General features: G+C 56.1%; 10 protein-coding genes across 10 annotated transcripts; 6 read left to right on the forward strand and 4 right to left on the reverse strand.

Annotated features, from left to right (window-relative positions):
• Nucleotides 1-759: 759 nt before the first annotated feature.
• On the reverse strand, nucleotides 760-3186 carry CH63R_05268 (Fungal specific transcription factor domain-containing protein; the record flags this gene model as incomplete). Its single annotated transcript, XM_018300243.1, has 1 exon — nucleotides 760-3186. One exon carries the CDS (start codon nucleotides 3184-3186, stop codon nucleotides 760-762), a length of 2427 nt encoding a protein of 808 aa, XP_018161489.1.
• A 1607-nt stretch (nucleotides 3187-4793) lies between these two features.
• On the forward strand, nucleotides 4794-5655 carry CH63R_05269 (Glutathione S-transferase; the record flags this gene model as incomplete). The annotated part of the gene is made up of 3 exons (XM_018300244.1): nucleotides 4794-4856; nucleotides 4908-4988; nucleotides 5062-5655. 3 exons carry the CDS (start codon nucleotides 4794-4796, stop codon nucleotides 5653-5655), a joined length of 738 nt encoding a protein of 245 aa, XP_018161490.1.
• Nucleotides 5656-6155: 500 nt separating this feature from the next.
• On the reverse strand, nucleotides 6156-8012 carry CH63R_05270 (Major facilitator superfamily transporter; the record flags this gene model as incomplete). Its single annotated transcript, XM_018300245.1, has 5 exons — nucleotides 6156-6504; nucleotides 6599-7128; nucleotides 7185-7362; nucleotides 7424-7740; nucleotides 7839-8012. 5 exons carry the CDS (start codon nucleotides 8010-8012, stop codon nucleotides 6156-6158), a joined length of 1548 nt encoding a protein of 515 aa, XP_018161491.1.
• Nucleotides 8013-9191: 1179 nt separating this feature from the next.
• CH63R_05271 (Dihydrodipicolinate synthetase) lies at nucleotides 9192-10130 on the forward strand (the record flags this gene model as incomplete). Its single annotated transcript, XM_018300246.1, has 1 exon — nucleotides 9192-10130. One exon carries the CDS (start codon nucleotides 9192-9194, stop codon nucleotides 10128-10130), a length of 939 nt encoding a protein of 312 aa, XP_018161492.1.
• A 2793-nt stretch (nucleotides 10131-12923) lies between these two features.
• On the forward strand, nucleotides 12924-14063 carry CH63R_05272 (FAD-binding protein; the record flags this gene model as incomplete). Its single annotated transcript, XM_018300247.1, has 1 exon — nucleotides 12924-14063. The coding sequence occupies one exon, from the start codon at nucleotides 12924-12926 to the stop codon at nucleotides 14061-14063; it is 1140 nt and encodes a 379-aa protein (XP_018161493.1).
• Nucleotides 14064-14940: 877 nt separating this feature from the next.
• Nucleotides 14941-17026, reverse strand: CH63R_05273 (MFS multidrug transporter; the record flags this gene model as incomplete). Its single annotated transcript, XM_018300248.1, has 6 exons — nucleotides 14941-15387; nucleotides 15446-15575; nucleotides 15630-15948; nucleotides 16004-16109; nucleotides 16167-16556; nucleotides 16649-17026. The coding sequence occupies 6 exons, from the start codon at nucleotides 17024-17026 to the stop codon at nucleotides 14941-14943; spliced, it is 1770 nt and encodes a 589-aa protein (XP_018161494.1).
• A 1811-nt stretch (nucleotides 17027-18837) lies between these two features.
• On the forward strand, nucleotides 18838-20079 carry CH63R_05274 (Glycerate kinase; the record flags this gene model as incomplete). The annotated part of the gene is made up of 1 exon (XM_018300249.1): nucleotides 18838-20079. The coding sequence occupies one exon, from the start codon at nucleotides 18838-18840 to the stop codon at nucleotides 20077-20079; it is 1242 nt and encodes a 413-aa protein (XP_018161495.1).
• Nucleotides 20080-21204: 1125 nt separating this feature from the next.
• CH63R_05275 (5'-nucleotidase) lies at nucleotides 21205-23379 on the forward strand (the record flags this gene model as incomplete). The annotated part of the gene is made up of 5 exons (XM_018300250.1): nucleotides 21205-21469; nucleotides 21550-21605; nucleotides 21678-22584; nucleotides 22635-22787; nucleotides 22847-23379. The coding sequence occupies 5 exons, from the start codon at nucleotides 21205-21207 to the stop codon at nucleotides 23377-23379; spliced, it is 1914 nt and encodes a 637-aa protein (XP_018161496.1).
• A 210-nt stretch (nucleotides 23380-23589) lies between these two features.
• Nucleotides 23590-24746, reverse strand: CH63R_05276 (Isoflavone reductase; the record flags this gene model as incomplete). Its single annotated transcript, XM_018300251.1, has 4 exons — nucleotides 23590-23853; nucleotides 23920-24246; nucleotides 24309-24593; nucleotides 24666-24746. The coding sequence occupies 4 exons, from the start codon at nucleotides 24744-24746 to the stop codon at nucleotides 23590-23592; spliced, it is 957 nt and encodes a 318-aa protein (XP_018161497.1).
• A 1004-nt stretch (nucleotides 24747-25750) lies between these two features.
• Nucleotides 25751-27014, forward strand: CH63R_05277 (Alcohol dehydrogenase; the record flags this gene model as incomplete). The annotated part of the gene is made up of 4 exons (XM_018300252.1): nucleotides 25751-26182; nucleotides 26244-26334; nucleotides 26415-26769; nucleotides 26840-27014. The coding sequence occupies 4 exons, from the start codon at nucleotides 25751-25753 to the stop codon at nucleotides 27012-27014; spliced, it is 1053 nt and encodes a 350-aa protein (XP_018161498.1).
• Nucleotides 27015-27620: the final 606 nt, after the last annotated feature.

Genomic DNA, 27620 nt, shown 5'->3' on the forward strand with positions numbered 1-27620 from the left:
TAAAAGGGATTGAAACATGTTCGTCTGGACTCTGAGGAAGTCTTGTCACGGCCACTTTCGGCACCCTCCCCCCCCCCCCCCCCCCAGGTGAACCCGGCACGTTGAACTCTGTTTGCCGAGTGCCGACAGCCGCTCAGCGGGCGGCGCAGTTTACAAATGGAGGCGGCTGACTTGCTGGGTAAAATGACGGGGAATGACCCGCATGTTATGCCGCCGACGGAACTTATTCCCCCGCTTAGCAGGGTCTGTCTGGGGAGGCCAGCCGCCCGTCTTGGCTGAGATGCCAAATCGGAGCACCGCGAGGCGAGTGTGGGTCATCGTCGTGTGAAGGCTGGCTGCCGTTGAGGGGGGATGGATTGCCTGAACCCCGGGCCTCTCTGAATTTACATGATGCTAACACGGATGGAAGCCGAGTCATTGTTTCCTGAGGAAGTTCTCGCGCTCCAATCATTCGCAACTTCGTGTTTGCCCGCAAGACAAGACCGAGCTGACGCTTACTCTCTCGTCCTGCTTTACATGATTTGTTGGATGACGATCCTGTCGTCCATTTTACCCTACAGCCAAATATCTCGCCACAGGACATGCCGATCTGTGTCGCCGTACACCCATCCATGCTCGTTAACGCCAGAGTGGACGCGCCGCCAGGGAGGGCTGGCCGGTCAGGGCGTCAAACGTCCGGCATCCAATAGACAGGGGATTCGTCAAAGTTGGGGAAAGTCGCAAATGCCTGGGGTACTGATCAGCTTCCGGTGTATTATCTTAGATCCTTTGGAGGAATTGGTGTACCGAAGAGTCGAGATCCAGCCAGTCCGTGGTCTCCCAGCTGCTGAAGAGGCTCGTCATGCCCTCGAAGCCCGGCTGCTGGAACACCTCGCCCATGTCTGCCGGCGGCGCCGGGGGTCTGGGAGCGTCGTCCAGCCGCGTCGGCTCGGCGCCTCCGCGGCGCTCGGCCGGCTCGGTCGCGGGCCTCTGGTCGCGACCCGAGGGCCCGGCAGAATGGTACCTGGCCTCCTGGCGAAGCTCTTCGAGGATGACGCTGTACCTGCGGCCCGGGCTCTCGGCGGCGGTGGCGTCCGCCAGGTGGTTCTGGCAGCGTTCGGCGAGTTCAAAGAGCCCCTCTTCGCCGTCGTCCCGGCCCCTCTGGATCTCCCACACGTACACAACCGCCAGCGCGCAAAAGGTCACGTACGGCGTCCACCAAAAGGCGTGGAACAGCGTGCCGTCGCTGGCCATGCCGTCGACCGTCTCGAGCGCGGCCTTGGCGGCGTTGATGCACTCGTCGACGCTGTCGTCCAGGGCGGAACGCCGGCCGCTCTTGTTGGACGCCCCGGTACCGAGGAGAAAGGGACGGTTGGCGTGCATGATGGCATGGCAATACGCCAGCTTGAGGGCCGTGTTCTGACGTCGGAACGAAGGGATCAGAGACATGGGCCGGACGGTGCCCAGGTGATGGGGGAGCGACTCGCGCCACTGGTGGAGAGCCTGGCCGTATCGGTGGGCTGCCATGAGGCGGTCGTGCTTGGGTATGTGCTTGATCGAGTAGACCTCTCTCGAGATGCCGTCGATGAGCTGGGCTAGTTTCGCGTGGAAGATGAGGCTCTCGACGTGGCAGTCCATCTCGGGCTCCTCCCTCGACTTCCCTTGGGGCGTCATGTCTTCGTCGTTGACGCGGTCCGGGAAATCCTGGTCGATGTTGTCGTCGTGGTACATCCTAGGACGGCCAAAGACGACGGAGAGGTACTTGTCGATGGTGTAGGCCACCCAGAAAGTCCTCTTTCTACACTGCGAGACGATGTAGTCCCTGTCGCCGCTGCCCCTGTTGCGGCCGGACTTCCGGTGCAGGCCCAGCGCCGAGACGATGGGGAGGATGCTCCCAAAGACGTACCACGCCTGGTTCATGCGGGACGTCTGGAGGAGGTAGAGAGCTTGCAACAGGCGCGACTGGGCAGACTCCAGTTTCGGCAGGCCGACCTCCATGTCTGTGAGGCTTGAAGCGTGAGAGAAGTAAGCATCGCTGCGCCGGAGATCAGAGCTCTCCGCCGCGGCAGTGCCGGTGCCTCCTCGGACCTTGCTTTGCCGCAGCGTGACGATGGCCAGAATGGTCATGACGATGGACGCCTTGGCGTATCCTATGCCGTGATGCAGGGGCCGGTTGACCTGTGCATTCGCAAGCAGCCCCTCGAACCACTCGGTGACGTAGCCCTGGTGCAGACAGCGATAGGTCACGACGCAGACGTCGAAGTAGAAGCGCAGCATCCCCAGGCCCGTGGATCGATCCGGGAGAGCCGAGATATCGAGAACATGGGATTCAAACGGCTTGTCACCCGCCCTCGTCAGCTTCTGGTGCTGCTCGACGCCGCTGGGGACGTGTCCCGGAGCATCACTCCCGCCCGACCTCTGTGAGGAAAGACGCTTCCAGGCCCGGTGAAGAAAGGTAAGGCTTGACGTGTTGTCGACGTACTGCCCTCCGATCTCGGCCATCTCGACTTCTGGCGACGCCCTCGACGTCGGCGGGACGCTCTCGTTTGCTCCAGCGTCCGAGATGTTGATGGGTGCAAGCTCGGAGTCTATAGGCCGGGCGGCGTTGACTACACCTAGACCAGGCAGCGTGGCTCCTGGGGAAGGGTGTAGCAAGAGGGGCGCCTCGGTGGGAAGCAGTTTCCTGGGCCTCGTCAGCACATTTTGCTCATCCTGTGCAAGAATCCGGAGAGGCTTGCCCGCCTCTTGAAAAGGGACGACAAACCTGTGCGCCTCGATAGGAGGGAGTAAACGGGTCAGCGTAGTCTCAGTCGTCTCGCGGCGGGGGGCGGGTGCCGGAGGAGGCGTCGGCGGTCTGCCTCGACGGTAGGAAGCATCGTAGATGCACGAGAGTCTCTTCCTCGTACACCCGTCGCAGGGGATGGTGCCGGAGCATTTCAATTTCTTGGCCTTGCAGTAGTCGCACGCACGGCTGACCTTGTGGTTCCTTCGCCGGCTGGCGGCCGTTGCAGACGAATAGCGGCGGTCTTCATCAGGGGAGGCTGCGGGGAGGCTGCGTTTCCTGCTCTCCGAGATGCTGGACGGAACACTCGAGGGCGACGGTTGGGAGATGTTGGAGGACGACGGGGTGTGTGCGGCAGGGCCGTCATCTCGGAGGGTGAGCCCGGCGTCCGTTGTCGCCGCCGTCGCCGTGGGTGTGTCCGCCATCCTACTACCTACCATACGGCATATACCCTAACGCGCTATACCATACCCAAGGAGCGAATATCCGACCCTCCGGCGCGTTTGATGACCGGTTCCACTGACTCAAGTCCGTTTCTCCGGGGGGTGGACCGCAAAGGATTTCCCCGATCAGCGGAACGCCAAACAACCACCGACGAATCAACGGTGTTGTGGCCAAAGCGAGTAGTCTTTGTCCGATACCCGATTATAATGCCTCCTCGTGTGTGTCATATCAAAGAGCCGTCGACGCCGATAAGAACCCCCCCCAACAAGCATGTGGATCCGTTGGGTTACGCGTGGTCGACGTTCGGGATTCAAGGGAGAGATTGATTGTTCGGAAAAGCAAAGGGGGGACGACTGGGACGCGTTGATTATTAAGGGGGACAAGGGGGTGTTTTCACGCCTGTGTCCCTCCATCAATGACACACGCCCCCCCCCTCTCATTCCACCCTTGTCCTCTTTGAGCTTTTACTTAGTAAGTAGTCAACTGAGATGCGGGGCAAGCACCAAATCTCGAGCAGCTTTGAACTCTCAGTCCCCGATCTAGCGAGTCCAAGCTCATTGCCCTCTCTGTCTTTGGTTGTGGTTGGCTCCTGTGTTGCTTGCTTCTCGCATATGTATGCTCTCTGACTGCTGACTGTACACCGAAAGGTATGGTTTCATAGCAAGAGAGGGTGCTCCAATAGGAAACAAATCCGGTCATCGGCACTCTTGTGGGTCACGTGCGGAGTTGATTCTCATCCGTCCAGTCCTGGCTGGATTTACCTACATGGCAAAAGATACTACATGCATACGGTTAGTTGCCTGACCTCACAATAGAGACACCGCTCTAGAAACTCCAAGCCCCGTATGCAATATGTCTTTAGTAGCTCGCAGACCCTACAACAGTAGGGAGCAAGGTGTCGACTCCTCAAGGCCACCGCCAGTAGCCCCTCAACTCAATGACAAATACTCAGACTCCGGAGCTCTCTCTTGCCACACATACACACACACACACACATACACACACACACACACCACGTTCAAGTCAGCTAGCAAGACTATTTGTAAGAATGCAACTAAAAACACCACCGTTCTAAGCAAGCGGCTTACTTCTTCCGACAACTCGGCACCGAACTCCAGGAGATGCCATCAAGAAATCGGACGGATGATCGGACGGTCAGTCGATCCAGCCCCGCCCAAACCTATCCTAAATCCGGTCTCTGCCCCCGCCATCGCCCCCGCTCTGCTCCGGCCAACCCGAGCCCGGTCCCTGTCCGCTGTCCCTCAGAGGCGGACGGCGGCTTCCAGAGTTGCACCGGCTCCCCAGAAAAGCTCGACCCGTCGTTACACGTGTACCTGTACCTGTAGAGTCCCGTCCGCACGCTTGTGTCTAGGCTGTCTGCGATTCCAAACTCTGTCCCTGGGCCCTTGACGTCAGTATGGCGAAAAATGGAGGCGGTCCGTCGCTTTAGACCGGTACTTGGATCGGTCTCCCCTACACTAGCCAGTGAGGACTTCAATATATAACATGCAGAGCAAACCCTCGAGTTGCTTGTCCTCGATTCGTAGCCAGCAACACGTCTTACATCATTTCTCAGTACTCAACAACCATGTCTATCGAGGTTTTCCACTTGCACCTCTCGCAATCCGAGAGGATTGTGTGGCTGTTGGAGGTCAGTCGCCCAGTTCCAGTTCCTCGTCAACAGTTACTTACGGTTCACCAGGAACTCCAAGTCCCCTACAAGTTGCACGTCTTTGAGCGGGATCCCAAGTCTGGCCTCGCGCCAAAGGAGATCAAAGACCTGGTGAGTGTTTTGTTTCCCAGAGCCGATCACCACCCACGCACGGGACAGGGGTCATGCCGGCTAACCACGTCAGAACCCCGCTGGCACTGCACCCTACTTCCGCGATGGCACGGTCTCACCGCCAGTCGAGATCTCGGAATCCGGCGCCATCGTCGAGTACATCCTGACCGTCCACGGCTCCAAGATCGGCTCCGGGGCGCCGAGGCTGCGGCGCACCCCCGACGACGCCGACTACGCCGCCTATCTCGAGTGGCTTCACTTCGCCAACGGCACCCTCCAGCCCGCCATGCTCCGCGCCATGACGCTCCTATTCGCGGGCGCCTGGGAAAGCGCTTTCGGCAAGCAGATGGATGCCAAGACACACAGCACTCTCAAGCTGGTGGACGACCGCCTGGCCGACAACAAGTGGCTCGCCGGGCAGCAGCTGAGCGCGGCGGACATCATGACCGTCTTCACCCTCACCACCATGCGCGGCTTCTTCCCGCTCCTCGACCTGTCGCCGCACAAGAACATCCTGAGGTACTTGAAGGACGTGGCCGAGCGCCCTGCATACCGCGAGGCGCTGAGGAAGGCGGACAAGGGTATGGAGCCGATGATCGAGCCCAAGGTTAAGGCGTTCAAGCAGTTTGAATCCTTTGGCGCCATTTACGAGTCGTTAGGGTACTGAGCCGCGTTAAAACGAGATTTATGTGTTGCAATTCCTACACAGTTCAAATTCTGACTGATACGAAATTGAGACTGTATTGAAAGTTTAAAATGAGTCCATTGGTTGCAAGGAAGAGAGAAAGGGGGGAAAAAGAACTGTTGTTGGAGAGACGCAAACAGTGAGAGAGAGGGAGGAGAAGTGCTCTTTTTCCAACAACCTCCACACCGGGAACAGCAAAAATGAATACAATTGACCAGCCTGGGGGTCGAACCCAGAATCTCCTGATTACACATTGAATCGTAGTCAGACGCCTTGCCATTGGGCCAACCGGCCGTTGAACTTGAATTATGTCTCCACTGAGGTGGATGTTGGTGAGCGATTGCATGACTCGACTTGAGAAGTGACAGTGGCAGAAAAGTCGAGAGACACGTGAGAGTCCCCGATGTGTTCGTTCAGTTGCATTATTTTACTACAATCAAAATTTGAGACCAAAAGCTAACAGTGATGGGCATTTCCCGTGCTTAGAGAGCATACTTGAACAAGGGGCTCCTCTCTCCCATGCGGTCAAGTTCTTCGTCGGTATAGCGTTGCCTCACTTCATCTTCGCTCAAAAGTTCCTTCTTCTTATTCAGTCTCTTCAACAAAAGCTCAAGAGTGACGGCTGCGACCACTCCGGCCGAGGCGAAGCCGAAGGAAGTGCCGAACCCAGTCGGGTACCTCGGCGCCTCCTTGTCGAGGTAGATGTAGCTGCCGATGAGGCCGCCGATGTTGCCGACGCAGACCAAGAACCCAATGCTGATGGCTCGCTTCGTGGGGCTGGGCGTGTTTGCGAGGTTCCACGCGTTGACTCCGGGCAGAATCGGGTACATGCTGGAGAGTGTCAAGTCAGCCTTCGGAGATGCCTGTCTTTCTTCATAGAGGATGGCTCGTGTGTCAAGGGGATCCTGACGGAATCGCAACGTACCCAAAGCAGGCGAGGCACACAGCAAAGTAGCACAGGGCGATGTTGTTCTTGATGTCGGCGCTCTTGGCGAACAAGATGCTGAAAGCAACGATCAGGCACAGCTGCGGCCCGACGATGAACGGCATGCGCCAGGAGTGCCGGTCGGCGAACACGGAGAAGACGTAGGCCGAGATGGCACCGACCGCGTACGGCGGGATCGTCAGGAGCTGCGCATTGGCCGAGGTGTAGCCCATGTTCTTGATGATCTGGGGCATGGTGAACTTCATGGCGTAGTTGGGGACCGCGTTGGACCAGTTGACCAGGATCAACAGGTAGATTTTCCAGTCCGTCAGGACCGAGAGAATGGCGTGTTTGTCAAAGTGGCTGTCTCGGAACTCGTCCGGTCGAACGACCCGCCGGACCTGCTGTCGGAGCTCGAGGTATCGCTTTTCGTCGGCGTCAAGCCATTTCGACAAGGCAGGAGAGTCGACGAGGAAGAAGAAGCACATGACCCCAATGGCTACCGTTGCCACCCCTTCGATGATGAAGATCTTGACGTGCGTGTTAGAGCGTTGCGACCAAATGGGCTCGTCGACACCAAACTTACCCATCTCCATCCCTCGTAACCGCCGACCCCGTCCATCTTGGCAATGGCAAAAGCAAGAAGTCCCGAAAAGCCTCCTCCGGACGCTGCGGAAGTATACAGGAGAGCGATTCGAGTCTGTGTCTCGTTGGGTAGATACCACTTGGAGATGATCAGGATGGCGCCGGGGAGGAAACCTGCTCTGAGAAATGTTAGCGTCTCTTTCAAAAGTTCCCGTACCCCTTCGAGTTTGTCCCACTTACTCAAAAAGGCCGAGAAAGATTCGGACGGCAATCAGGCCACCGTAGCTCTGGACGACGCCATTGCACGTCATGACGATGCCCCAGCACACGACAATGCCGCCAATGTAAAGAGAAGGTCTCTTGAAGAGGTGGAGAACCATGTTGCTCGGGACTTCGGCTAGGACGAAAGGGATGAAGAACACGGAGACTGCAACGTTGTATTCCACGCCAGTCATGTCGAGGCTGACTAGCAAGCCTTCGATCTTGGCGTTGCCAATGTTGGTTTTGTCGAGGTAGGCCATGAGGTACAGCAGAACGAGCATAGGGATAAGGCGGTACTGGTGGCAGCGCAGTCAGTTGATTTGATGCTTTCCGTCTTCGTTGTACAAAAGAAACCCCCCGAAAAGGAATAGGCCAGAGCTCCGGGAACACTCACATCAACCTTGCGAACGGTCTTCTTCTTCCTATCTTCTGGGAAATTGGCGAGAAAATCGACGTCTTCAGGTCTCATACCGCCAGTTCGTGGGCACTCATCGTGCGCAACGGTCTCTTTTCCGTGGGAGACACGCTCAAGGTCGGAGAGGTCGGACGAGGTCCGCGTAACGGCCATTTCGGTCTTGTTGTATACGACAGCCCTGGTAAAACTCGTTAAGGATCCGTGTGGAGGAAGACAGGGCACAGGATAGATGTGTTCTGATGGAAGCACTGGAGATCCGGGGTTGGGATCTTCTGGGAGTTGTCGCGGCTCGGCTTTATAGTTTAGAAGCGCAACTAGAAGACTCCTCAACAAACGAACATCCTACGTGTACGACTGTTCTGGGGGAAAGCAACAGGATCCGCCAACAGTTCCCCGGTGGAGTCTGGAGTTGCGGGGGAGGGCGTAGAGAAATCTGGGGTAGGGCGCTTGGCGCTGGGTGAAGTTGCGAGGGACCTCGGAAAAGATGAAAAGTTTTGTTCATTTTGGGGGGGGGGGGGTTCTTTGATCCGGACTCCTGACTCCGAACGCAAAGGCTAAAGCCGCGTAGCGGTCCTGACGCCGAAAGGCGGCGCGCTACCGGATTACAACCGGAAAACGCTTCATCTACGAGTGACCTTCATAGGCTTCATTGCATGCGTTGCCAAGTCCCTTCAAGGCTCAAGGGAGCCAAAGGCATGAAGGTTGGCTCAGTCAGGAGGGATCGCCCGCATTTGGTGGTGCGCTGCCGTCTCCCCATAGATCATGCTTCCGGGGCGCAGCAACTATGACACAGTCGATCCATAAAGATGGAGTGATAGTCCCCCGGTTCCGGAAACCTCTACCCCATCAGCATCAATGATCAGTTGCATGCTCTACTGTATGCGCAGGCTTGGTGGGCTTCCCTCGTCGTGGATCCTTCCGGACTCCTCTCGGACTTACACACGCGGATTCCCTCGGAAAAGAAACTGCATTTCCAGACCACAGCCAGCGGTGGAAACGGCGTCATGGTTTGCCTGGACCTACTTCGGATGACGATGTCCCCTCGTGGATTTCCGGTAGATGAGCTGAAGGTTCGGTCCTTGTGAGCGCGGCTCGGCCTTTTGCAAGACGCGAGATCGTTGCCACGCGGGGTCAAGTCTGAAGTTCGTCATGTTATAAAACCTGTCATTGCGAGGCATTCATCAAGTTATTCCACATCAACTTCAACGAACTCACCAAATCATCACACTCACTACTCCAAAGTCAAAACAGGCTTTGTTGCTCGTCTAGCCCATCCACTTATCCCTCGCACTCTCTCGAACAAAATCAACCGTCACCCTCCCACTTGCAAACATGGGTTCCAACGTCGGACTTGACCTCCGTGGTCTCACCCCTGCTCCCGTTACCCCTTTCAACAAGGACGGCAGCGTCGACTACGATGCCATTCACCGCCTCGGCTCCTGGCTTGGCAGCATTTCCGGCGTCAAGGGCCTTGTCGTCCTCGGCCATGCTGGCGAGGGCACCTTCCTGACGCAAGATGAGCAGCTCGCCGTCATCAAGGCGTTCGTCAAGTCGGTCGACAACCGCATCCCCATCATCGCCGGCATCACGGGCGAAGGAACCGAGGTGGCCGCGCTCGAGGCCAAGCGCGCGCGGGAAGCCGGTGCCGCGGCCGGCCTGCTGTACCCTTCGCACGGCTGGCTCCGGTTCGGCTACCAGCCCGGCGCCCCGCAAGACCGGTACAAGAGGGTCTACGAGGTCAGCAAGCTGCCCCTCATCCTCTTCCAGTACCCGGACGTCACCAAGGCGACGTACAGCCTGCAGACCCTCCTCGACATCTCGGCGCAGCCGGGCGTGTTCGCGATGAAGAACGGCGTCCGAAACATGAGACGGTGGGACACGGAGATCCCCGTCATCCGAAAGGAGCGTCCCGACCTCCAGGTCCTGACCTGCCACGACGAGTACCTCTTGCACACCGCCTTTGACGTCGATGGAATGCTTGTGGGATACGGCAACATCGCACCCGAGGCGCTGATTGAGTTGATCAAGGCGGGCAAGGCCAAAGACTACCCGAGGGCGAGGGCGATCCACGACAAGCTGCTGCCGGTGACCAAGGCCGTGTACCACAGGGGATCGCACATGGAGGGAACCGTCGCGTTGAAGCACGCGCTGGTGGCAAGGGGCATTCTGGAGCACGCGACGGTCAGGTCGCCTCTGCTGCCTCTGGAGGACGGGGCGGAGGACGAGATCAACTCGGCCGTGGCCGCCTCTTCTCTTTCGCGGGTCAAATAATCGTCTGGTTTTGTACGTAGAAGAAAGCAGCCACGATTGATGGCGAAGAGAAGAACGGGCGTCTTGTACCTGATTCGGTGTTCCAAAGTAGCCAACGGCTACCTGTCTAGAAGTTAGAATGAAGCTTGTTACTTGAGCGTGATTACGTCCTTTGCCCCTTTTCTGCTTTACTTAACCACCTCGCGAATGCGTATGAACAGACGATTTTCACGATACCTATATGGCCGGTGTATCGCCAAGGACGAACTAAAACGTGCTGTAACTTGTATTGCCAGCCGCAACGGTCTGTAGTGCATCATGCATCCAAGCCTTCATGAACAGCAGCCAGCGAGAATGGACCACCGACAGACTTCTTCAAGTCTTTTCGTACATAGTGTCGGAGCAAGGATGCTAATGCTCAAGAATGTAGATCCTCCGGAATGGCCGGTGACAGTGGACGATATGCAGTGCCACGAGCCGCACAGCGGCCTGGGTCTTGGATCTTGCAACATCACGAGACTACCTCCCCTGAGCCGCCAACAAACACGTAGTGAAAGTTTGGCCTGCGAGAAGAGTTCAGGCGGAGTTATCACGGTGGTTGCTCAGCCTTGACCGAGGAAGCCGGCAGTATGTGAAAGTGCAGGTGGCCTATCACCTTATCGTCACGAATCCGAAGCATCCGATGCTTGCAGAGTAACGATCACAACTCAACACGCCACTTGGAACCACTGCAACCGGAGGAGACGGGGGAGACAAGTGACGTTGATGTAGAGTGTGACTTGGTCGCTGCAACATTGCCAAAGACGAAGAGCATGGTACCCGCAGGCTTGGGCTGGAGTGATGGGATGGATGGAGCACGCACTGAACGATGGCTGGCCAAAGTTCTTTGATAAGCTTCTGCCGGACTTTGGGATGGAGGATTGTGAGTTTGCGAGCAGGGAGAGGCATCCTTGTTGCTGATGTTACCCGCATCTGAGTCGGGGTAGTCAGACAGACACTTGATGTTGAATCCAAGAACGAACTCTACGATTTGGTAAGCCGAAGAGAGTTTGTCATGTGCTGTTGTGTACGGTGCCAGTTTGCATGATGACAAACGATTTCTTGAAAAAGTAAAAGTAAAAAGCTCTGAGAGGACAGTGTAAGAATGAACTCGAGAGTGAAAATGCGGGCGAGTGAGTAGCGAATGTAGCGAATGAGTGAAGAGAGTGTTTGAAGGTAATGAGGAGGAGAGAGAGAGAGAGAGAGAGAGCGAGTGAGCGAGTAAAAGACCGGAGAGCAGCAGTGCGGCGGCTATCGCCACACTGTGCCCTCCTCCGGCATAGCGTGCTCCACAGGGGACGGCGCTGTATTCGGGACCGGGACCGACCCCCACTACTACTGTGGCCCCCAAGTACCCGGCGAACGGACTCAATCGTCGCCGACACTATTTTGTACTTGGGACTAACAAGATGATGGCTTACCGAGACGTGCAATTCGAACGATGAGCGTGAGTATTACCAATGCGTCGCGCCGCGCCTCTTGCCTCCCCCCTTGATTAAGGCACTCTACGGTACTACCCAACTGCCATAGTCCACAGGGCCTTCCCCCCCCTTTTGATGCTGCACTGCCTGAGAGGCAGAGAGGATCAGCCTAGACTCGATGCGGCTTCCAAAGTCAGTCATGAAGTCACGAACCTGTCTCCTTTGCGGTGTAATACGTTTTTCTCATTGTTGACAGAGTCCAGGCAAGTCTGCAAAGCAAAATAAAGACGCTCATCTCTGCGCCGGAACTCAGGCAGAGCACACGCGCGCGCTACCCTGCGCTAATGCCGTAGCACCCGCTGCGCCGTTATGCTGCCTCTGGGCCTGTCGAACCCCCTGTGCTGAATCTCACCCACCCCATCCCTGCTTTGCCATTGTTTCTTTCCACACGCGCTTCGGACATTGTTTGCTGGGTCGTCCGTACGGGGGGGGGGGGGGATACACATACAGGTACGTACGTACCGTACCTACGAGGTGCTTTCACTCTTCTCGCGTTGCAATTTGCGGCCCATCATGATGAGTCCAGGGCGTGCATCCCCTCAGCTCCCCCAGACCCATGAGTCTGATCCATCCTAACGCAAGGGAAAACCGACGATGGAAAACAAAAAGAACAAAAATAAAAAGAATCGAGTCTCCTGGGCCAATCTCGCTTGTAATAAGCAGACACGACTCAACAATCCGAGCGCTCTTTCGTCTGAAACATTGGGCTGGACTGGTTCCTAATGGGTGTCCAAGTCCCCTGGTCTGGTCCAAAGTCCGGGCCAACAAACCAAACAAAAAAGCCCGAGCCGCAGTGGGACGACTACTATGTAACTGACCTGACTGTACAAAGCGCCCGTCATCGATATGATGCCACATGCTCTCACTCTCGGCCGGAGCCCGCGCGGCGTCAGCTAAAATATGACACTGAATTCTTTGCCTTTCTTTGCATTGATAAAAAGGATTCGCTCCCTCCCTTCTCTCTCTGCCCTTACTCTTCTCTTCTTCCCGCTGTCCCCTCCCGTTCCCCGCCTTTTATCACACATCTCTCTCTCGTTGTGACTGGTTCCTTGGCTACCTCTCGCTGGTGGTTTTGTTCAAGTCCGTTCGCACTTCCGCACTCCCCCACGGCATCCCCGTTTCCGCTCCTGGATCACCGAACCGACCTAATCCCCTTTTCACCCATTAAACCGACGACCTTTTCACCATCCCTTGTTTGAAGGAACCGTTCTTGAGCAACAAACCCCGTCATCACCATCAAGAATAAACCCTCATCGTGTCCTACAGCTGCTTGACGACTGTACATCCCGCCAAAATGGTCCAAAATGTCGTCATCTTGGGCGCTGGCTACGCCGGCCTCGGCATCGCCCACAAGCTCCTGAAATACACCCAGCCCAAGGTCAAGGATCTCAAGGTCACCCTCGTCTCGCCCTCGACCCATCTGTACTGGAACTGCGCCGCCGTGCGCGCCATCATCCCCGGCGAGTTCTCCGACGACACCCTCTTCAACCAGATCAAGCCCGGCTTCGAAAAGTATCCCCAGGACGCCTTCGACTTCGTCCTCGGCAAGGCCACCGCCTTTGACGCCGCCACCAACACCGTCCAGGTCGAGACCAACGAGGGCCAGAAGACGATCGAGTACGCCCACCTCATCATCGCCACGGGCTCCGGCCTCGCCAGCGGCCTCCCGTTCAAGACCATCGGCACCCACGAGGAGACGCTCGGCGCGCTGCACGGCCTCCAGTCCGAGGTCAAGGCCGCCAACTCCATCATCATCTCGGGCGCCGGCACGACGGGCGTCGAGACGGCGGGCGAGCTCGGCCACGCCTACGGCTCCACTAAGCAAATCACCCTCATCGTCGAGGGCGCCGCGCCGCTCCCGGGCCTCCTGCCCCAGCTCGGCAAGATCGCCGCCAAGAACCTGCAGCAGCTCCACGTGAAGCTCGTCACCAACGCCCGCGTCACCGAGGCCGACACCACCGGCGCCCTCAAGTCGGTCAAGCTGTCCAACGGCGAGACCCTGACGGCGGACCTGTACCTCCCGCTCTTCGGCGTGCGGCCCAACACCACCTTCGTGCCGGAGCACCTCCTCGACGACAAGGGCAACGTCAAGCTCAAGCACGACCTGCGCGTCGAGGGTCTGACCAACGTCTGGGGCGTCGGCGACGTCGGCAACCTCGAGGCCAAGCAGCTCATGCGCGCCGAGGGCCAGGCCCTGCACCTCGCCGACAACCTCGACGCCGTCCTCACGGGCAACGAGGCCAAGGTCAAGGACCTCAAGCTCACCCTCAAGCCGCAGGTCTTTGTGACCATCGGCAAGAAGAAGGCGACGGGCCAGTTCAACACCATGAAGCTTCCCGGCTTCATCGTCAGCGCCGCCAAGGCCAAGACCTTCTTCACGGAGAAGGGCCCCGGTCTGGTTGCGGGCAAGAACATTGCGCGGGCGTCGATTTGAAGACTCTTGCGAGGAACAGTAAATCGATCCATTTTGTTGTTTTTTTGACGAGTGGTTGGTAACGAACGAGCTTTGCTTTTGAGTCTTGATATCCCGGGTTGCGCATTTGTTTAACGGTTTACTCATACAAGTGTGAGAGCACACAAAGGTTGTAATTATCGGTCTTATACCCTAATACCACTATTGATCAAAAATCTTTCCCAACAATATTTGGGTGTCTCCATCCTTCCATCATCTACTATCCTACCGCCATTCACAAAAGTCAAATCCTAACCAACTTCTGTATTTCGATCCCGAGTCCTAACACCAATTTCGTTCAGAAAATGCACTACCAACTCCAAGCTAAACTCTTTCTCTTTTGTGAGAGTTTCCCTCTTCTGCTTCTGAGGAGATGGCAGCAGGAGACTAGAAACCCTTAACACCATGATCATCACTGTTGAGATGAGAGCGGTGATGGTGGGCGGCCGTTCAGTGGGCAGATAAGAATTTCGCAACGGAAAGCGGCGGCGAGCAGCAGTCTACGCAGAGAGACAAAGAGAAGCCCGGGGTGGAGGGTAGGAACCAACACTGTCGCTATTTCAACCGGCTTTCCAGGCCTTGAAGACTTGTAAAAAAAAAAGGGGGGGGGGGGGGGGGGGGGGGAATCATGAATTGTGGCTTTGCAAGATTATGGTTCCAGTTCCAACTCCAACTTTGTGCTGTTCCATGTATAAGACCCTTCATGCACCAGAACCAACAAGGTGGTCTCATAATTTGATACCAAAGAATGTGGTACCTTGTGAGTGTTATGTCGAAAAAGGAATGAGCAATCGTCATCGTGTGCAATATGCTAAGCACATTGCGGCCATGCCAAGAGACACAAACATTGCACCTATCTCTAGCCAGCGCAGTAGGGGCTCTTGCTCCTGAGCCAAGCACCCCACCGCCACATGACAAAGGGGACAATCAGGCCGTTGACGAAGACGATACCGGCCAGCAGAACATTACCCCACGCGATCCCCAACACGTCGTACAGCCTCGGCGCGAACAGCGGGAAGCTGAATCCGGCCATCGTCCGCACGAAGGCCGCCGCACCGGCCGCGCTGGCGGCGTACCGCTCGTAGGAGTCGATGACGTACGTCTGCACGCACTGGAAGGACAGGATGAGGCCCGCCGCCAGGATCGCCGCGCCGATGTTGGGCACGATCCAGTGGATCTCGAAGTGCGCCGCGATGCCGTAGAGAAGGAGGCCGATGGGGGTCACGATGGCGGTCGGGAACATGAGGGGGATCCTGAACTCGGGGACGCCGGTGTCGTTGTTTTTGGCTTTGAGGGTTCGATAGACCTGGGAAACTTTGTCAGTGAGCCGCGTCAATTTGCTCAAGGGATGATGTGAGCAATACCCTGTCGATGAGAGGGCCGGATACTTGGAGACCAATGACGAAGCCAACGCCGAGCGAGATGTAGTTCAAACTAGCAGGGCCGGGTTCTTGGTCGTATTGCTCACTCCAGACGTATGGGAAAGAAGCAAGACTAAGGACACATCAGCTTGGATGATTTTTATCAGCCACACACGAGGCCACTTACACGAGATACATGAGACCATATAGGTATGCCCTGTACACCGCCGTGATCTGCAACGCCGGCTGGGTGAAGAGCATCCGGAAAGGCCGGACAAGGTTCTTCCGCAGAGTTTGGCCAAAGGTCCTGTCCGGACGGTCGTATTCCGTATGGAGGTCCTTGTTGCCAGTCATCTTGCGGAGCTTCTTGGCCTTGACGGCCAGGATCTTGGGCGCGTACGTCTCTGAGAGGAAGAGGAAGGCCAGGATCTGGACGAGCGCGTCGGCAATCGACACGGTCCAGAAGATCCAGCGCCAGGACAAGTATTGCGTCAAGTATCCAGCAGCTACCCAGAGTCAGTAAGAGACTTTGGCTTGATGGAGAAGGACGCCGCGGCTTACCAATGGGCCCAACAGCCGGCCCCAGAAAAGGGGCCAAAGAATATATAGCGGTCGCCGTGCCTCTCTCCTCGGCTCGCCAGCAGTCACTCAGGACGCCGCCGCCGAGCTGAGATACCGGTCAGCGAGAATGTAAGCAAAGCGAAAGGATCTGCCTGTATCTTACAGCTTGAGGAGCACTCCCACCAAGACCACTGAGGAAACGAAAGGCGAGCATCTGCTCTTTGGAAGTCGAGAAGCCGCAGATGGTGTTGAAGATCAGGTAGAACATGTTGGCAGACTGAAGCACGACAACACGGCCGTACATCTCTGACAGCGGCGCGAGGACAAAAGGCCCAACGGCGTACGCCAATAGGAAAATCGACATGAGAAGATACGTCTCGATGTCGGACTTGACGTCGAATTCATCGGCCAGGGTGTCCAACGCCGGTGCCAACATGGTCGAGGACACTGGCGAGATGAAGGTGAAGCACGAGACCAGGATTGTAGCTGTCCACTTCTTGTGCTTCGCCCAATTCTTAGGGTTCATAGGATCGTCGGGCCCAGACCATGTTACCTGTCGTCCGATTAGTGTTATTCCCACAATTCGTCTTGGCGGGAATGGAGAAACAGGAGATCGAAGAAGACACGCTGAGGAAACAGGCTCACCAGGTCCGGGTCCTCGGGATCGTCGGAAGACGTGATGTGCTCGTGCTTCTCCTCTGGCGGAATCATTGTCGAAGGCCCGGCGAGCGTGTTGCTGTCTTCGTGAGAGAGCAGGCGTGAACGATCGGTGGGGGCAGAGGTCTCCAAGATGACATCGGCGTTTTGTCTGCCGCCTCCCACGTCTTCGGGGTCCTGGAGCCAGGGGAATTTGTACGTCGTCCTTTCATACTCGGAGAAGGAAGGGAGCCCGGGGCTCCATCCGCGCCAGAGACTCGACCGAGACCGAGTCAGGCTTTGATGGAGATTGTGCCCCGCCCGTGAGTCTGCCGCAACAGGCTTGCGAGGAATGAAGTAATAAGCGTGCGGTTTGGAATTAGACATTGTGCGATGTGACTGTGGGCTGCTGTGGAAGGGGGAAACAAGGAAGCGAAAGACTAGGGCGAGCTCCTCAGACGGAAGCCAACGAGTGTATGTGTGCGTACGGTGTGGGTGTGCACAGGGTAAATGATGAACGAGAGTAAGGGATGATTTGCAAGATTGCTTCTGATGATGGCATAACCTTGCGTCTCAGACAAGCTACCAGTTCCTTATAACACAAAGAGATTCCGAGATACAGCAGATGTACCTCCTCAAGTGATACCATTTTCTCGGCGCCTGGCACAAGAGCAAAAGCACCGCCTCATGCGCTCATGATGGCATCGCCCCGGTTCAGCTCGTGTGATGTGGCCGAGCTGGGCATAGGCCTAATCAACCCTACCCCGGAAAAGCTCATTCACCCGCCCTTCTGTCGTTCTCTCTGTCTCTCTGTCCCTGTTTTTCTCTCTGTCTCTCTCTTTCTCTTTCTCTTTCTCTCTGTCTCTCTCTCTCTCTCTCTCTCGCCTCGGACCTTCGGACAGACTGGGTAAGTAGGCAATGACCGCAACCCCTAGATTCGCCAACATGACTCTGCCAAGGGACGGAAAAAAGCTCGCTAGCCTTGTTCACAAATGATGGCCTCATCCTTGCTCCAAAGCCGGGGGTCTTTTGGCGAGGAAAGCAGCCGAAGCTTTTTCTTGGCGGGTCGATCAGCGGGGCCTTGGCTCTCTACGTCAACTCTGTGGCTGACAAGCGCGTCCGGTTGGGGGAGCAGTCTTCGAGAGGGGGGGAGGAAACACATGTTACTAGTTGGAACCCTGGAATAACCTTGAAAAAGGGCGCAATTCTTATTAATAGCTCAGGAACGGCCGTAAATCATTGGACAACTGGCCCTTGGTTTTTCGACAAGACAACCTTTCTTCCAAAGTTGAGAGAATATGCTTTGGGCCCAGCCATCGGTCGAGATACGAGATCTGGGCAAAACAAACTCGTGTGCTCGTGCTCACTATGTCTGACGCCGAGAGCAGGGAATGAGAAGTTGCAATGCCAATGAAACCGGTCATTGACAGAAAACCCTCTGCGGTGATCACCATACTAGACCTAACCGCTTGCCCTGCCGGCCCCCTTCGAAGGCTGTGCTAATGAACGGCGGTGGTGAGTTACGTGGACTTTGCTGCTACGCGATGAGACCGTTCTGTGGCTCGGGTCTCCCGAGATCTAAGTTTGGCCGGCTGCAAGTCGGTTGCAGTTGACATCCTATCCGGCCAGTGGGCACGTGCAGGGCTGAAAGGGCCAGGGAGACAGTCACAGGCTATCACGGCCCCTTCGTTCTCTGGCTTTCCACCAGAAAACCATCACACGAGCAAATTCCTGTTTGTGAGATAGTGTCCGGTGGAACATTTTCATAGCCCCTCCTGGGCAGCTAGACTCCGCATCTCGAGTCTCACCTTGCCGTCATCATGAAGCCTCACCGCCTTCGACGTAATCTCGCGCCGCAAACGAGAATAGACCGTTGCGCGAGTTCTACGGCCCGGCCAGGTTTTGTGTAAGCCCTCATCTTGAACGGTTATAAAGAGCACCGTTCGCGGCGGTTGAAAGGCCGGATAAACAACTCGAAATCCACCTTCGCTTCCCACATCAACTTACACTATCCCCACATTCGCTCCTCCATACATACCTCGCTCGTTGCTCAACGTTCGCTCTAAATCAATACACCTTAGTTCATCAGGACACTACATCACAAACAATTCTTCTCAACGTCAACCCACCCCAGCGGCTTATTCCCTCCACAACTCCTCTTACCTTAATCCACAAAAGAAAAAACTCATCAAGACAAGATGGGCTCTCTTCCGGCTTCTCAGGGCATGAAGATCCTCGTGTGCCCCTCTGGATTCAAGGGCAGTCTGCAGCCCGACGTTGCCGCTGACTGCATTGAAGCGGGTATCAAGTCTGTGATGCCGGAGGCTTCAGTCCGCAAGGTCCCCCTTGTTGACGGAGGCGAGGGGTTCACTAGCGCGCTTGTTTCCGCAACTGGTGGCACGCTTCACCCTGTCACCGTCACCGGGCCTGTCGGTATTCCGATTGCGTCCTACTTTGGCATACTGGGGGGTAGTAACCCCGAGATGCCAAAGACTGCCGTCATCGAGATGGCAGCGGCCGCCGGCCTGAGCCTTGTGCCCGCCGACCTCCGCAACCCTGGGCTCACGACGACGTTTGGCGTCGGCGAGCTTCTCGCTGCTGCTCTCGGGGCTGGTGCAAAGAGGATTGTCGTCGGGTGTGGCGACTCGGGCACATGCGACGGCGGCGCTGGAATGCTTCAGGCCCTTGGCGCTCGGCTTATCGACCATGACGGGCATTCGCTTCCCATTGCGGCGGGCGGCGAGTCTCTGCTCGGGCTGGCCAACATCGACCTTAGCGGTGCCGACAAGCGGCTCAAAGACGTCAGCATTGAGGTGGCCGTCAACTGGAACAACGTGCTGTCAGGCCCCGAGGGCGTCGCCAGGGTGTTCGGTGCTCAAAAGGGCTCCAGCGCCACGCAGACCGAGCGGCTGTCTGCGGCCATGGAGGTGCTCGCTGTGGTTGCCGGCCGCCTGCTCTGCGACAACATGGTGGGCCTGTCGCCCGGCGGAGGGGCGTCTGGAGGGTTGGGCACCGGTTTGCGGTTGATCGGTGCCAAGCTCCGACCAAGATATGAGGTGGTGGCGGAGTACGTCGATTTTGACGGGCTGTTTACCGACTGCGATCTCGTTCTCACGGCTGAGGGAGGCATCGACGACCAGACTCCCCGGGGCAAGATTCCAGCTGAGATTGGCATGCGGGCAAAGAAGCACGGGCTACCCGTGATTGCCATCGCGGGGACCATCGGGCCAGGGGCGCGGGTCAATTACGACGTGGGAATCGATGCGTACACGTGTATCTTGCAACGTCCATCGACGCTGGCCGAGGCGATTCTGGAGGCGGAGAAGCTGACACGGGAGAGCGCCGAGTGCGTCATGCGGATGATTGTCGTGGGACGCATGTTGGGGTCCAAGAAGCCCTTTTCCCCCATGGCGCAGCCGCCGGCGTCGACATGGGTGTAGATGAGTCCTGGGTTGATTTGCCCGTGAATGACGAGATGAGCCAAGACTCTGGGTGAGAAACTAGTCGTACTAGTGGAGAATCAGTGTTGGACGAGGAGGACAGGTTCGGACAGGGACGGGATCGGAACCAACATGAGAACATGAGGAATGACCGCTAGCAGCCCTTGAATGAGGACAAGAGAATTATAAAAAAATGGCTTGGCACGAATCAGGAAATTGTGTTGTGAAACGGAAACATGACTGGCAGAAGCAGAGGCGCCAGCCAAGACGCTTGGTGTGGCGATGCAGACGGTGAGCTGGCCGTCCCGGTCCAAGATCGGACACAGGGCGGGCGCGGGCGCAAGAGAAGCAATAAACCTGCCGGGGTATAGGTCATAATCGGATGATGATTTTGACTTGGGGTTGGATTGGGCTAGGAGAGGGACTGTGGTTTGTCGCAAGGGAGACACGATGAGAGTGACGGAGGGAGGTTGAGATGCCGAAGGAAGTTGATGAACGGAGAAGACGGAGACGGAACCGTAAGAAGTGGAGGCCCTCGGGGGGGGGAAGGGGAGAAGGACGCCAGGTACGTACCCTCTCCCCCACGAGTGACGGCAGGCAGGTGGGGACAGCCCCCTGAGCAAACAACACTGACTCCCTAAGGCCTGAGCCCTCGTTCGCTTACCTCATCCACTTTATCAGATGGGGTTCGTGCCAAGAATAGCATCGTTTATCCGTTCCTACTCCACTCCACACTTTTGGCGGAAAGCTTATCGTCACGTGCCCCGATAGCCGATTTGGTAATCGTACACTTTCTGTTGGTCAATCAGCAAACACTCCCGGTCGCTTTCACTGCCACCCGCCCCCGCCCCCGCCCCCCCGCGGAGCTGCCAGCTCACACCGCACCCGAGCCCGCTACCTCAAACCTCATCTCACAGGCTCGCGGGCAACGGCACCCAAACATATCCTAACCTTGTTTGTTGCTTTACCTAGATTCAGGGTCTTGGGGTGACAAAAAATAGTCTTCTGCATCTGATCCTCCTGAATCTTCCACACCACCCGTCTCAGTCCCGACCCCGATTTTTTCTATTCTTGGACCACCTCTCTTCTCCTTCAATTTCTTCCTCCTCCCCCCCCTTTTCCGTTATGCCTAAGAATACCCCGGCTCCTGATGAGCCTGCCGTTACCTTCAGTTCGGGCTCTTCGGCACCTGTTGCCCTGCGTATCCTCCATCTCAACGATGTCTACCATTTGGAACCTTCTAGCGCCGAGCCGGTGGGCGGTGTTGCTCGTTTCGTGACCGCCGTCAATGAATACCGCAGCCACGAACGTTTTCAGGGCCAGCCCGAGCTAGTGACTCTATTTTCGGGCGATGTCTTCAACCCCAGCCTAGAGAGCTCCGTCACCAAAGGTACCATCCCACCATGTTACCCACCTTGCACTCCGGCACGCACTCGTCTTGTCAATGTTGCAGCGCTGATGGCACATCAGGTGAACACATGGTTCCCGTCTTGAACAAGATCGGCGTCGACTGCACTTGCGTTGGTGTAAGTGGACCGACGCATCCCCATGCCACCTAGTCCTCGATGCTATTTTAAAGTCTGACATGTCGACGCTAGAACCATGACTTCGACTTTGGCGTCAAGCAATTCGAAACCTTGACCGCAAAGTGCAACTTTCCCTGGCTGCTCGCCAATGTCCTGGATCCGGCCCTGGGTGAAAACGTGCCCCTCGGAAATGCCAAGCACACCCACATGCTCACATCTTCCAACGGCATCAAGATCGGTCTCATCGGCCTGGGCGAAAGGGAGTGGCTCGAGACCATCAACAGCTTGCCGCCCAACATCATCTACAAGTCCGCCAGCGAGACCGCCAAGGAACTGGTTCCCCAACTTCGTGCCCAGGGTGCTGATATCATCATCTGTCTCAGCCATCAGCGCGAGCCAAACGACAACAAGCTTGCCGAGAAGACGGACGGTCTTATCGACATCATCCTGGGTGGTCACGACCACTACTACGCACACAGTCTCATCAAGGGTACCCATGTGCTGCGGTCCGGCTCAGACTTCAAGCAGTTGAGCTATGTGGAGGTCCGGAAGAGGGAGGACGGCTCGGGCAAGTGGGACTTTGACATCTTGCGACGCGACATCGTCTCGTCCATTGCCGAGGACCAGGAGACGTTGAAGCTCACCGAGGATCTGACCTCGAAGCTGAAACACAGCCTGGCCAAGTCCATCGGCTGGACAGCCTCACCCTTGGATGCGCGCTTCACCACAGTCCGAATGAAAGAAAGCAACATGGGAAACTTTGTCTGCGACGTCATGAGACACTACCACAACGCCGACTGTGCCATCATGGCTGCCGGGACGATCCGTGGTGACCAGATCTACCCGCCGGGTGTGATCAGGGTTAGGGACATCACCAACTGCTTCCCCTTTGAGGATCCCGTCATCTTCATCCGGGTAACGGGCCAGCAGCTGTGGGATGCTCTGGAGAACGGCGTCTCCCAGTATCCGGCGCAAGAAGGTTGGTAAAACCGGCGACCTCAGACACCACATTTCATGCTAACAAAGTAGGCCGCTTTCCCCAGGTATCCAATATAGAGTACACCTTCGACCCAAGCAAGCCGCCTAGCTCTCGCATTGTTGCGGCCAGCGTCGGCGGCGAGGCCATCGACCCCGAGAGAAAGTACACTGTCGCGACTCGAGGCTACATGGGCCGAGGAAAAGGTTTGTGCAAATTCCCGCCCAGGCACACAAACCCACAAGATACTTGCTGACCACTGTAGACGGATTCACTAGTCTCCTCGTCGAGCCGGAAGGCGGAACCGCCGAAGAGATCGTCTGCGAAGAAAACGGCATCCTCATCTCCGCCATGTTGCGCCAGTACTTCATGAGTCTCAAAACGGTCGGCCAGTGGAAGAACCTCAGCGAGAACTGGCTCAAGGTTGCCGAGAAGTGCCATAGCCCCGTCGAGCCGCGCAAAATTTGGGAGACGCCCGCCGAGACGGGCACCTCGGACCCCCGTCCAAAGGTCGAGTCCAACTCGTGGGCCGACTGGATGGTCAGGCGGCACGCGCTGAACACGAAGACCCCCAATGACGAATCGGACGACGAGTCGGACGTCGCCGACGACGAGGCGGATAGTGTCGCGCAAATCGACATGGAGTTGCTCATTATGCGTAAGTTCTTCGCCCGGTGGGCCAAAAAGGCGGGCGTCAAGGCCGACGTGTGCGATCCCCTGCGGGAGGGCGAGTTCACGGTGGACTGGACCAGGGTCATTGCACCCGTCCTGGAGGGACGTATCAAAATGGTTGGCTAGAGGCGCATAAAAGCAGACTAGAATTGCATCAATTTCAACTTGGAGAAGCGTCGACGCGCCTTTTGATTTGATTTCAAAGCAAGAAGTGGGCGCTGCAATGATATTGGTGGATTTGCTTCCATTTCCTCCTCGCAGGGAGGGACGCATACGGCACAACGAGATGGATCAGTTGAAGCTTTGCTCTTTTCCTGGCGAGCGTTGACAGCGTGCTCAGAGGTAGACCCTCTTGGCCTTGCCTGCCAGCAGGTCCTTCAAATATGTCTCAAATGAAATGAACTCCACATCCGGGTAGAGCTCCTTGCCAGAGAGGTAGCCCAAGTACTCGGCGTTTTCGGGGCTGTTGTCGCCGCGAATGCCCCACGAGTACTTGTACTGGAGACCCCAGAGCCAACTCAGGGTCTTGAAGTCAGTCGGCTCCTCTTCGTCAGGCTTTTTCAGCTGGTCAATTTGCGCCTGCAGATCCTCTGCAGATAGCTGAGAGGTCGTAGAGTCAGTTGTTGAGTCGGAGAGAGAGTCCTCCGGTGTAAGGATTTGACGTACGTAGTTACGTTCCAGCTTTTCTCCGCTCAGCTCTTCGACCTTGTCAAAGATCTGCTGCTGCGTCCAGGCCTCATTATAGACGAAAACCGCCTTGTTCAAGGTCCGGGGATCCGCGATGATCTTGGCCACGTATCGTCCGATATCGTCAATGTGGGTAAGGCACGAGAGGGCGGATCCATCCCCAAACAGATGCGTCTCGGGAGCCAGAAGCCCAGAATCGGCCCGGCCCGACGGAACACGAGGAGGGGTGATTTGATACCACCAGCCCACATCAATCAGCGTGTATGGGAGGTAGATTTTCTTGATGTGGTTCAAGACTGTTTCCTTCTGCTGAGGGGTCAGCGACGAAGGCGCTCAGAGACAAGACTCGGAAGGGGAGGCGTTCTGACCAGTTCCCGCAGTCCCATGACACCGACTGGGGGACACGCGGTAGCGAATGAGCAAGGGATGAAGCGTCCAACCCCCGCTTTCTTCGCTGCGTTCACCAAGGGAATCTGATCTAGCAACGCAATCGCGTTGACGGCCGAAATCACCACGTCGGCGCCTTTGAGAAGACGGACTAGGTCATCTTCGGGCCCCGTTAGGCTCCCGGCGACGACGTGAACACCGAGCTCTCTGAACTTGTCGTTGTTGCCGCTGTGGAGGGATTGCTCTCGCGTCACAGCCGTAATATCCTGAGGGTGAGAGAAAGTCGTCAATACAATTGGAGCAGCAAAATTGTTGGGCCGGTAGAAAGGCTATCTTACAAACTGTGTGTCTGATGCGAGGAGACCGCTCACAATGGAACGGCCCGTCTCTCCTGATGCTCCAAAAACGATAACCTTCATTTTGGACGATGCGATTTGGGTGGTGAAGATGGTGAAATACACCGTGTGAACGATAATCTAGTCCAAATAAAGGTAGCTCGGAGCAGATCGTCTGTTCCAGTGCGTATAAATCCAGTATGAACTGCTGGATCGATGAATTTATCTGAAAGGTGTCAATTTCCTATGCGTTATTGTTAGATATGAGTTTGGGCAGTGGGCGCCTTTCGACAGAAATTAGCACCCTCGGGCCCTTTCGTTCTCCGCGCAGTTGCCAAGAGTCTTCTGGTGTGGGTTGTGGTGCGTCACCAGAATGATTACAAATTGATAAACAAGCTCCACGTTGTGAATAGGTAAGCATAGTAGTTAACATAGCACAAGCACAGATTAACCTTACAGGAGGCGGCGGCCTTTGCCCGTCAATTGTTTTGAATTTCAAACTCCGCCCACCGACAGAGTGGACTACAATCCGGGTTGCGGAGCGCCGGAGAAACAACCAATCGGCGCGAGCCCGGTCGGAGTTTACACCAATTAGAATCGCCATGCTTTGTAAGTTTGGTTCAGGAGGTTCGGGGGAAGTGCGGGACGTCTGGGTCACGACGGACATACGACCTCTTGTATTGCAGCTCCCCCTCCTACATTATGTCATGACGGCAGTATGCGGATCTTGTTCTATCGTGGACAACCCGCTCAAGTGGCTCGTAGTGTGGACTCGTATGGCGATCTGATCACTGATGGTTGTGACGGAACCGTTGTCAGCACATACCTATCGATTTTGGACAACACAACTCAAAGGTTGTCTTGTGTTGTCTCTGGATTATGACTGGTGGTACGGGCCCAAGCAGCCTCCGCCATGTGTGATGTCTCTAGGCGTGGACAATTGGTCAGCAGTCAGCACCGATTCCTGATGCAGATTTAAGAACCCAAGCCCCCAGCATGTTTTGCAGCAAAGCCTTGATTGAGGTCCTCCATCAACCGTTTGACTCTATTTCCGCTTCTACCATTTTAAGAACCAGTCGCTCCTAAACATGACATCTCCGACCACCTCTGTCGTCTTCAGACGTACCGACGGTGACCTTCCCCGGACCATCGAGCAATCGTCAGAGTCCGTGCCAAAGCCCGAGGAGCTTGGCTCGAGCGATGTTCTCGTCAAGATTCATGCCGTGTCGCTGAACTTCCGCGATGTGGCTATGCTGAACGGCAGGTACCCCGTTGAAGTTGAGCAACGAGGCATTCCGTGCTCCGACTGCGCCGCCGAGGTCATCGCCGTCGGTCCGGCCGTGCGAGATTTTGTCGTTGGAGACCGAGTCGCCCCAATCTTCGACTTGAACAACCTTACCGGACACGAGGATGAGCCGATGAAGGCCTTGGGAGGAGACGTCGCCGGCGTCCTGCGGGAATATGCTGTCTTCAGCGAAAGCGTCCTCGTTCACCTGCCGAAGCACTTGACCTGGGAAGAGGTATGTCGGAACATCGGCAACTCGCCAAGTCTTTCTCTCCCAACCTTCTGACATTGAACAGGCGGCCACGATCACTTGCGCCGGAGTGACGGCATGGAATGCTCTCGATACGCCCACGTCAGCGCGCAAAGGCGCCGCTGCACTGTTGCAAGGTAGGCACAGGTCCTTGACATTACACTGCCTGTAACATATGTGTGTGAAATTTCAGCCAGATTCTAACGATCGGACCCAGGTACCGGAGGCGTTAGCATTTTCGCACTTCTGCTATGCCTTGCCAGCGGTATCAAGCCAATCATCACCTCGTCCTCGAACGAGAAGCTCGAGTCCATCAAAAAGCTTGATCCACGCATCTCCGGCATCAACTACAAGACAACAGCCGATCAGAAAGCCGAAATTCTTCGGGCCACCGACGGCAAGGGCGTAGATTTTGTTGTCAACAACACGGGCGCTGCGTCCATTCCGGACGATATCGGATTCCTGAGCCAGAAGGGTGGAACAGTGTCACTCGTCGGCTTTCTGGATGGGGCGAGTCCTAACTGGAATCCAAACGCACTCATGGCTCTGATGAGCAAGGCCGCGAAACTGAAGTAAGTCATAGTTCCATATGTCTGTTGAGAAGTGCTGCTTTGTTGCCAAGTTTCTGACTTGTCCACGTAGGGGTGTTGCAGTGGGCTCGAAGCTGGATTATCAGCGATTGAACGAGTTTCTGGAGGAAAAGAAGGTCAAACTTGGTTCTGTCATAGACCGAGTCTTCTCGTTCCAGGACTCCAAGGCAGCCTTTGATTATCTGTACTCTGGTAAACATGTCGGCAAGGTTGTCATTAAGCTTTGATATCATCTTATCTGAGTACAGACATACGAACCTTTTCAGCGAAGGTCTCTCAGCCAAGTCCACCATCATGAGCTCCACCAAGCTTGGTGGACAAATAATTGTAGCAACGAGCCATACAACGTTGAACAAACTCTATCATCACGCTTCTCTAGTTTACGGTTCCCAGCCATCCAAAATTTCCTCGCTATCAAACGCAGTAAAATCTATGAAGTGTCCAAATCAAGTCTCACCTCTTCCAAAATTTTCAGCAGTTACGTTGAGTAAGAACTGCGAGGTATTGAATGACTCATTAGAAAGCGAATGGCCCGGGATGACCGTCTCTGGGTTCAAGCTGAGCAGCAAGTCTAGCTTCGATATACAAGAGGCCGTCAATGCCGGCGTAAGTATATCAGCCATAAAAAGGTGCATTTAGCTGCCTTAAACAGTATGTCTCCAGTAATAAGTGTGCAGGATAATGGTAGCCAAAAGAGCGTTTCGTCAACAGCGTCGCCCGTGAGTGGTTGGATCAGGTGAATAGGATGCTCGGAGTCGCCAGGGAGAGCGAAGAAAGTAAATTGTAAGTTATGGGAACTGAAACGTTCTGGACGATCTCGGGGAGGCCATGAA

This window comes from Colletotrichum higginsianum, chromosome 3 (genome assembly GCF_001672515.1).
Source record: "Colletotrichum higginsianum IMI 349063 chromosome 3, whole genome shotgun sequence".
Classification (NCBI taxonomy): Eukaryota; Fungi; Ascomycota; class Sordariomycetes; order Glomerellales; family Glomerellaceae; genus Colletotrichum; species Colletotrichum higginsianum.